General features: G+C 49.6%; 1 protein-coding gene and 1 long non-coding RNA gene across 4 annotated transcripts; both read left to right on the top strand.

Annotated features, from left to right (window-relative positions):
* Positions 1 to 2,717: 2,717 nt before the first annotated feature.
* Positions 2,718 to 3,210, top strand: LOC138629215 (uncharacterized). Its single transcript, XR_011311525.1, has 2 exons — positions 2,718 to 2,759; positions 3,120 to 3,210. It is a non-coding gene; the product is annotated as an uncharacterized lncRNA (long non-coding RNA).
* A 1,554-nt stretch (positions 3,211 to 4,764) lies between these two features.
* On the top strand, positions 4,765 to 8,973 carry lig4 (ligase IV, DNA, ATP-dependent). 3 transcript variants are annotated; one of them, XM_069712867.1, is made up of 3 exons: positions 4,765 to 7,198; positions 7,516 to 8,104; positions 8,902 to 8,973. In XM_069712867.1, the coding sequence occupies exons 1-3, from the start codon at positions 5,136 to 5,138 to the stop codon at positions 8,908 to 8,910; spliced, it is 2,661 nt and encodes an 886-aa protein (XP_069568968.1). In that variant the 5' UTR covers positions 4,765 to 5,135; the 3' UTR covers positions 8,911 to 8,973. The 3 variants fall into 3 exon arrangements, 2 of the variants coding, with proteins under 2 accessions (XP_069568968.1, XP_069568967.1); XR_011311532.1 differs by having other exon boundaries at positions 4,767 to 7,198; positions 7,516 to 8,803; positions 8,902 to 8,919; XM_069712866.1 differs by lacking the exon at positions 8,902 to 8,973 and having other exon boundaries at positions 4,767 to 7,198; positions 7,516 to 8,895.
* The last annotated feature ends 881 nt before the right edge of the window (positions 8,974 to 9,854 follow it).

Here is a 9,854-nt window from a genome sequence, read left to right as displayed (position 1 = left end):
TTTCTCCCCTGCGATCGTAAACTCGTTCGTAAAGGACTGCGCGTTTTTGTCGGATTCAGATCCTGGTGCGTCGAGCTCGGGGGGCTTTCAGGAACGACTTACGGTGCCGTGATCGGCGGTGTCAAAAAGCAGCGACGTGATGGCCGAGTGCCCGTCCGGATGGGCTTCGGTGTCCGGCCAAAGCAGCGGGGGTCAGAGGGTTTGGCATTAAGCTGACACCTCGCTTTACCCACGGCCTTTTATGAATGGTCTAAACGACACCTGGGTCTTCCTAGATTGGAACTAATCTATAAATATATAATTAAAAAAAAACAAAAGTGTATTTATTCCTCGTTGGAGCACAGTAGCAGATAGAAGGAGCAGGAAAAAATGCTTTTTTAAGTTGTTTTTTTTAATTAAATGCTCATAATTCAGCCCTGGTCACCTTTGTGCTCCACTTTATCTCTACCGAAGCTGTTATCTCATGCTTTAAGCCCAGAAAAAACGTAGGCCTGAATGGGGGTCATCGAAAGGGCTGCCATGGCGACCCCTCTCTCTCTCCTCCTCCGCTATTATGCCACATGATGTAACCGATCGAGGACCGCCGCACAGGTCAGCCGGCTGTCCAGTCAGGGATTTTATCTGAAAGTCATTTCATAACAACAGAGGGGAGGGTGGGGGGGGTTATGGGGGGGCTGTTATGACACAGCATGCTTATTGTGACCGACAGACCGGGAGGGGGACACGCAGATATTGAACAGGTAATGAAAGCAAAAAGAGGATGGCTGGATTCTCGGGGGCTGTGTGAAGCCGATCTAATTAATCTCCCTCCCTGCCCTCATCTTCCCTGACATTTGTGTAAGATTATGTGGTGAGGAGTTCAATCGTTGCCTCGAGGCGGCAGCGCTTCAAAAGCGGCTTTGGCAAGTGTCTGCATTCTTTCTCTTTTCTTCTTCCTCTTCTTCCTCCTCCTCCTCCTCACTCTGTTTACTAAACAACTGCTGGGAACGCGCACGGTGAGCTGTACGTGTGGGTACATACTGTACCGAAACACACTCTCACGCGCCCTGTGATGTATATCAGCGTTTGCCTCTGGGCTGCCGGCTGCAGCTTGTGGGTTCTAATTGGGTCACTCCAAAAACAACAACAACAACAACAACAACAACACACTGTTCATTTAACAGAGCAGGAAACAGCAGTGAGTTTACTAAACAGCCTAATAAATAAGTCAGTCGTCTTTCTGGAGCGCCGGGAGGGAAACTCGGTTGACGTCATCTCTTACCGTGAAAAAAAACATAACGCCAAAGAAATGTGTTATTATTGCGAGAAAAAAAAATATAGATAATAATCACGGCATGTAAAAAAAAAAACAACCACAACAGTGACAGTCAGACTGTTTTCTACGGTTCAAAAATGCATATGGATCTATTCGTAGCTCTATCTGTAATAAATCTCTATGTGATGGAAAAAACAGAAACACTGGTGATGCTGAAAGGTGACAGCAGAGCAGCAATAACTGTTTTTTCATATATATATATATATATAGATATAAATTTGAAGTTTAAAGCCCAATCTGAAAGAACCCCAATGACATCATTGTTGTCATCGCCTCAGACTTAAAAAAAAAAAAAAAAAAGGCTCCCAGCAGAGTGACAGGAAACATCACAGTCCATCTTGCCCGGTGAACGGATCCTCCTCGTGGATGAACCCCGCTGCTGACCGCCCCCTCTACTTTAAAAGTCCCTCTCTATTTCTAGTCATCTCCATGTTCTGCCTTGTGAGTGAGGAGAGTCGATATTGCCTTTCACCTGGAAACCCTCCCACCGCCTTCATCATGCAGAGAGCCTACAGTCGGTGTAAACAAGTTGTTTTTTTCTGCCTCTGACCGAGCAGACTAAACTCACTGCTTAATCATCGGCCTTATCGACGGGGGTGGGGAGGGAGGGGGGGGGGGGATTTTTAGCTCCATTACTCTGCCCAATTCTCTCGCTGTCCCTCCGTGCCTCCATGCCAAAATCTCACTCAGTCCTACACCGGCGCACTCCTCCTCCTCCTCCTCCCCTTCAGCCCCATTCAATACGAGCTGATGCATGCCACGGAAGCAGTGACGTCACTTGTTTACTGTCTTGTAGGTCGCCTCGTTGCAGTGCAGCAGCACATCCAGCAGGGCTTATGTAACTCCCCTGCCTTGCTGCATGACAGCATGACAGGCCGTTTACTGCAGAGTGCGTGCGTGTGTGAGGTGGTGCTGCAGCCGGCACGACATCACCCCCCAGACCACCCCCCCCCCATCCATCCATACACACACACACACACACATAAAGCGCAGGTGCATGCACGCAGAGTGTGTGGCACACGCAGCGCTTCACCCTCCGCTGCACCGCATCGTGTGCGTGGAGTAAAACAAAGCAACAACACTGTCGGAGCACACAGTGAGCACCAAACGGACCTCCCTCCTTCCCCGCACATATCCCAGGGTCCTCCACAGCAGCGGGGAGGTAAACAAGCCCGGCTGGCGTGTGAGTCAGGGATCACGGCCGCCCGGCGCCCACTGCGCAGACTCACGGCGCCCCCTTCAGGAAGCAGGAAGCAACGGACAAGACCAAATATGGGCTGTTGTGGTTTGTCAGCTCATAACAGGTGGACTGTTCTTACTTTAATTTACGTACTTGTTTTACTTAATTTATGTTTGTGATGAAAGCAGTAGGCAAAAAAAGCTCAATTCATTTAACTTTTTTAAAAATATAATTCCTTTTTTTTTTCTTCTTCTTCTGCTTCCGGTATGTTGTTGTTTTTCCAATACAGATTGTATCAAGTACTTCTGTACATAGTGCTCTTCTTATCTTTATTATTATTGGCTGTGACACTTATTTATGACTGTTTTTTTATCACGGGTAACCTTTCACCTGCAGTCCTTCCATATTTAGCATTTATCAGCGTTCAAAATAATGATTTATAACTGCTGTGAAGGACATTTTAAAGTGTTTATCAACGTATGAATGAATTTCACATCCAATATTATTCTTAATTGTCACACAGCAGCATCAAATAAGTTAGCTCTCACCTTTATATAACTTCTTTCTATGATGTTATGGTTATATTTTTTATAATTTTGTATATTTTTTGTGTGTTTTATTTAGGGCGCGTGTTCTCCAAGGTCAAAAATGTGACAACTAATATGTAAATGTGGCCCAATGCCCATATAAATCAAACATAAAGTGCTGCTTTTCATATTGTTTGTGTGTGTTTTGTCCATTTTAAGATTTAAACCAATTTCCAGTGTGATTTTTTTTTTTTTTTGTCGATCCCTGTGGGGAAATAACTCCTCTGCACCAATAACACACACAGGTCAGAGGTCGTAACCGTCACTGGCCGAACATCGCCTGCGAGCCTCGGAGGAGTTTCACTGACGCTCAAGCTGCCTCGGATACTTTTGATCGGAGAGAAAGATCTGACTGGCAATTATTCTGCAGTGCTTTACATGTAACAGCGTGCGCTTGGAAATGCACCAGCTGCGAGGGAGCGAGAGACAAAACAAGTTTGTAATGGAAACAAAGTGAAAGGTTAAAACGTAGTAAAGCTGTTGTTTAAGACAGGAGCCGGCAACAAGTAGTTTGTAAGGCCTTAAATGAGCGAATGGATCACAAATGACAGTACTTGTTTTGTAAACTTAAAATGATTGCATGGTCATGAAAGTGTCTCCTGGAGCTCTTTGATTCTGATTTATGGTTTTCTTTCTCAGGTTGGACGGGGGGGAAACCGAGTAAACTCGATCAACTCTAGGAATTGAGCCTGGCTTCGCTGTCATGTCATACTGGCAGACTCTGATCCACAAATGTCTTACATGATCATTATAGTGTAGAGAAATGCCTTCCTGTGGCCAGTGCAGTCTTATCTTTCACCAGCAGCTTACTACTGAATCTGCGGGCTCCAGGCCGAGGATGGTAAACAACCTCACTGCTGCCATCTGCTGGTCAATATACAAATAACAACATTATATCGACATGGAGTTTACATTATTAATATTATGTTTTAATCTCACATAAAATCACAACTTGCGCTTCTCTACCTGAGCGAATTAAATGAGACGTAAGTTACACCCTTATAACATAATTATGATCAAATGTACAAAGTGCTACGTCTTTGTGGTGGCCGGTTTTTGTAAAACCACGGCATGGGAACTAAGGTTCGGTTGTTGTTTCCGGGGGTGGGGGACGTTTACCTCGTAGGTCCCCTACACGAAGTTTAAGGAAGTGTCAAGATGCAGCCGAGTGGGAGCGAAGTCTGAATTCGTTTCCTTTTCTTTGGGGAGCACAAACAGCACACACGGTAACCGTTACAGCTTTTATTTTTTTTATATAATTTTTTTTTTTACTAATATGCTCCGTTACTGTCTCAGACTAAACGGAAGGAAAACACGCTTAATTCATATCCGCGCTGTTTGTCGTGTGTGTGTGGTGGGAGGGAAGGGGTGGGGAGGGGTGGGGGGGGGGGGGGCACAATAACGCATTTAAAAGTCACACGGTGCCATTAAACTCTCAAAATGACTCTTGAATAGTCGACGTTGTGTCGGTAAATGTTTGTAACTTGTAGGTGTCCCCCTACGTCATTTGACAACAGATACTTTTATTTTGAAAATTAACCGGCGTTGGCTGCTTAGGGAGGGGGGGGGGGGAGAAATATATCGAAACGCACGTTTGTAGCTCAGGTGAATTTAAAGCAATGGATAAATATTCGTCGTGATATTGAGATGGTTTGGTTGTGTGAGTCTGTGAGCGGCCGGTTTGATTAAACTGGTCCCGCCGAGTCAGCGACGTGTCCGGACGTGTTTGATCTGCGCGGACCGATAAAGCTGCTGCTTGAAAATAAGACTCAACTCACCAGAACTAGTAACTGTCGTCCTTAAACGAGCTCTTCAGAGTCTTCTCCTGGTTTCAAAAGCAGCGTTGGTTTCTGGATTTACCAGACTGTCGTAGCCGTTTTAGTGTTTGCTTTCATCCACCTGGATTATTGGTTGATTTATTATCAGAGTAGTTGAGAGTGTTTTTCTGACAGCGATTCATCATCTCTGGTGGGCGAACCAGTTGATGATTTAGCCAGAAAAACAAACGACTCATCTGATGTTTTGCCTTTGACGCGTGTTGCAGATTTCCACCATGGAGGGAACGTCCAAGAGCGCCGCTGCGGCGCCGCCGTCTGTCGCCGCTCAGGTTCCTTTCCTCGACTTGTGCAACACCTTAGAGAAAATCCAGAAGTCTAAACTCCGGCCGGATAAGTCGAAGATCCTCGGGGATTTCATCGAGTCGTGGCGGAAGTTTCATTCGGCCCTCCACAAAGACGAGCCCAAAACCACGGACTCCTTCTACCCCGCCATGCGCCTCACGGTGCCGTCTTTTGAACGAGAGCGAATGGCTTACGGCATCAAAGAGAACATGCTGGCGAAACTCTACATCGACGTGTTGGGCCTCCCGAAGAACGGCCCGGAAGCCCACAAGCTGTTGAACTACCGCGCGCCGACCACGTCCCAGGGAGAAGCCGGGGACTTCGCCGGCATGGCGTATTTCGTGCTGAAGAAACGATGCAGCGGCCAAGGAAACCTCAGCATCAAGGAGGTCAACGACTTTCTGGACTCGGTGGCCATCAACAACGCCAGCAAGAAGAAAGACCGGGTGAAGAAGAGCCTGCTGCACCTCATCACCCAGAGCTCGGCGCTCGAGCAGAAGTGGCTCATCAGGATGATCCTGAAGGACATGAAGCTCGGCGTCAGCAAGGAAACCGTCCTGCAAGTCTTCCACGCCGACGCTGCCGACCTCTACAACGTCAACACCGACTTGAACAAGGTGTGCCAGCAGCTCCACGACCCCTCCGTGTCCCTGAGCGAAGTCTCCATCGGGCTGTTCTCCGCCTTCAAGCCCATGTTGGCCGGCGTGGCGAACATCCGCAACGTGGAGAAGCAGATGGGCAACAGTCCTTTCTTCATCGAGACCAAGCTGGACGGGGAGCGCATTCAGCTGCACAAAGACGGCGACGTGTACAAGTACTTCAGCCGAAACGCCTTCGACTACACGCAGCAGTTCGGAGGGTCGCCGCTGGAGGGATCGCTGACGCCGTACGTCCACAACGTCTTCAAAAGCCACGTGGTGAACTGCATCCTGGACGGCGAGATGATGGCGTACAACCCGACGGCGGACACCTTCATGCAGAAAGGGAACAAGTTCGACATCAAGAGGCTGACGGACGACTCCGAGTTGCAGACGTGCTTCTGCGTGTTCGACGTGCTGATGGTCAACGACCGGAAGCTCGGCAAGGAGACGCTGAGGAAACGCCACGAGACCCTTCAGACGGTTTTCGCCCCGGTCAAGGGGAGGATACAAGTGGTGCCGAAGACCGACGGCAGGACCGTGCGGGAGGTGGTGGACGCTCTCAACGACGCCATCGACAGCAGAGAGGAAGGGATCATGGTGAAGGATCCTCTGTCCGTCTACAAGCCCGACAAGCGGGGCGAAGGATGGCTGAAGATAAAGCCGGAGTACGTGGACGGCTTGATGGACGAGCTGGACCTGCTGATCGTCGGCGGCTACTGGGGCAAAGGGAGGCGAGGCGGGATGATGTCGCACTTCCTGTGCGCGGTCGCCGAAGCTCCGAAGCCCGGCGAGAAACCGTCGGTTTTCCACACCTTCTGCCGCATCGGCTCCGGCTACACCATGAAAGAGCTGTACGACCTCGGCTTGAAGCTCGCCGAGCACTGGAAGGTCTACCGCAAAAACGACCCGCCGGCGTCCCTCCTGTGCGGAACGGAGAAACCCGAAGTCTACATCGAGCCGCGCAACTCCGTCATCCTCCAGGTGAAGGCGACCGAGATCGTCGGTAGCGACATGTACAAAACCAACTGCACCCTGCGCTTTCCCCGGATCGAGAAGATCCGCGAGGACAAGGAGTGGCACCAGTGCACGACCCTGGCGGAGCTGGATCAGTTCCGCAGCAAGGCATCCGGGAAGCTCGCGTCGCGGCACCTTTGCATCGACGCCGACGAACCGCAGAAGAAGAAGCGCAAGCTGCCGGCCAAGAACAAGAAGGCGTTCGGCGTCGTCGACCACTTCAAGCCCCAGGACCTGTCCGGGGTTACCAAGGAGACGGACATGTTTGAGGACGTGGAGTTCTGCATCCTGAACGGCACCGAGGATCATCCCAAGTCCGAGCTGGAGAAGGGCGTTGCCAGGTAACAAAAAAAACAACAACAGTGGCTGTCGTTGAACTAAAGGAACTAAAGGGACTAAAGGAGCTAAAGGAACTAAAGGGACTAAAGGAACTAAAGGGACTAAAGGTACTAAAGGGACTAAAGGAACTAAAGGGCAGAGTACTGAACTTCAGTACTTCTGATTCAGTAATATAATTTATCCAGAGATTTTGCTAATATTAGATCATATTAGATAATCTACTGGTCATACCAGACCAAGTAAAGCTGAATTGAGTGAAGTCTCATACAGTCGATGTGTTTTAAGGTTTACAAATGAGTGATGTCATTTCCGCGTTTAGGTGCGGCGGTATCGTGGTCCAGAACCCGGGCAAGGACTCCTACTGCGTGATCGCCGGCGTGGAGAACATGCGCGTGAAGAACCTGATCGCCGCCAACCAGCACGACGTGGTCCGGGCCGCCTGGCTGCTGGAGTGCCTGGACCTGAAGGAGGTGGTTCCCTGGCAACCGCGCCACATGATCCACATGTCGCCCTCCACCAGGGAGCACTTCGCCAAGGAGTACGACGGCTACGGCGACAGCTACTTCGTGGACACGGACGAGCGGCAGCTGCGGGAGGTGTTCGGCCGGATCGGCGCCGCCTCGGGCGTGGACGCCGGGCGGGTGGAGGAGCGCTGCGGCTGGGACGACCTCCCCACCAGCATGTTCAGACCCTTCACGGCGTACATGGACGCCGACGTCGGAGACCCCGAGAGCGCCGCCGCCGCCGCCGCTTCCTGCCTGGAAATCAGGGCGCAGGAGTTTCTCTACCACGGAGGAACGGTGGCGCAGAAGTTGGAGGAAGGAGTCTCGCACGTCGTCGTCGCCGAGGAAACGAGACTCCGGGATTTGAGGACTGTGAGGCGCCGCTTCAGGAAGAAATTTAAGATTGTAAGAGACTCGTGGGTGACTGATTCAATCGAGGCAGGGTATGTGACGAATGACACCGACTACTCGGTTTGAAGAGTCTGATGGTGATTTAAGTGGGGGAAAAAAACTGATTTTAACATTTTAATCAAATATAAAGGAGATTAAATTAAAGTAGAAACGTTACTTCTCAGGGTTTTATCGTTTGGCTTCTTGTTATTAATTTTAAATGAGCTGTGTAAGTCACGAAGGCAATGATTGTTTTTTTTGTTTTTTTTAGCTTTGAAAGTTTGAATTTGAATTGAAAGGTGTTGTTTTTCCTCGTCTAAACTTTTAGCTGAGCAGATATTAAAATATTTGTGAAATAATTGGATGATTTAATTCGAACAATCTTTTTTTTATAATAATATTTCGGTGAATAATCCACATTAGTGGGCACCAACCAGGCAAAGTTCCAGCATAGTGCTCTTGTCTATTGTAAAGGGGCACTGTAGTAATCTAGTAGTACACTTTTAGTAAAGTTGGGGCACTTGTAAGAATCAGATTTAGAAGATAATGGTAAAAATCAAAGCAGCAGAGACTGTGGCCTACGTTTCCCATAATGCAACGGGACACCACCTTTCATTGGACCTGCCTTGCTCCCTAAAAACCCGCTTTTTCCCTCCACAGACACAGATGACATCATATAATAATAAAAAAAAAACGACAGCATGGCCCTTTAATGTGAGAAAACAAACAAACAAAGTGTGTCTTGAGCATTTGTCCATCCTTTTTTGTGCTTTTATGTCATCACAAACGAAACTCTAATAAATGTCTTGCAGTGGTTTTAGACACGAGAGCGATCTGTGTGAGGCGACGGCCGACGGAGAGGGTTCCCAGGGACACCACGGGGGCACGTTAAAACCGGTTCGGCTCCAGGCCCCTCCAGCGAGGACGCCGCCGTGTTTTCCTGTCTCCAGAAATGTCAGCGGTGTGTCTCGGGAGTCGCTGATATGTTATAACCTTCATTGCCGTCGTCTCCAGGGTGCAGGTAAGCTGCCCGCGGCGTCCCCGGGCGTTGTTCGGTGCAAATGCCGCATGGATACGTTTTCAAAGTAAAAGCGATGAGGTACCTGCTCCTGACGACCCGTGACGAAGGGCGCCTCTCGTCGACACGTCGTAGAGCTCCCCGTTTGGGTTGGGGCGTTTCACTTTTTCTGCCGTTTTCACGTCAACAAATGAATCCAAATTATTTTTTTTGAATGCTGTACCGCTTTGGTCAAAAGCACGAGAGAAACACGATCTTTATCTTTTAATAGTTTAAAAAAAAGTGACGTGACGTGCCTCAGTAAGCGCTCTGGAACCCGTCGCCCACTCCGGACTATTTCCAGGTGATGCAGAGTGAGCGTCTGAGTGACAGGCTTTAATTAGAGGTACTCAACCGGTGATTATTCCTGCGTGGCGTTGTGAGTGTGAAGTCTTGGCAAAAAAAAAAAAAAAAAAGCCCGAGCGGCCGCCGCACGGCTAGCGTCGCGGGAACACCACGCCCTAACGGGATAAATGCTCTCATTAGTTGGGCCGCGGCTACCGGAGAGCCGGCGCGGCGGCGGCGGCGGCGGCCGAGCGACAAAACAAAACGCTTTCGCAGGCGGCCCCCGGACGACCAGCGGCTACGAGCGCTGGGCGGAGATAAAGCGGCTCCGGAGGAGGGAGGACTCGAGCCTCGGGCCCGCGGGGGGACGTTTGTCTGCAGCAATTAGCCCGGCCCGCCTCCGCTGAAGACACTCAGTGGAAA

Source organism: Brachyistius frenatus, unplaced genomic scaffold, assembly GCF_029030835.1.
Source record: "Brachyistius frenatus isolate BFR_SWC_R1_liver_20210118 unplaced genomic scaffold, ASM2903083v1 Contig_112, whole genome shotgun sequence".
NCBI lineage: Eukaryota > Metazoa > Chordata > Actinopteri > Embiotocidae > Brachyistius > Brachyistius frenatus.
The sequence above is the reverse complement of the archived record's forward strand: the minus strand, read 5'-3'. Positions and strand labels throughout refer to the sequence as shown.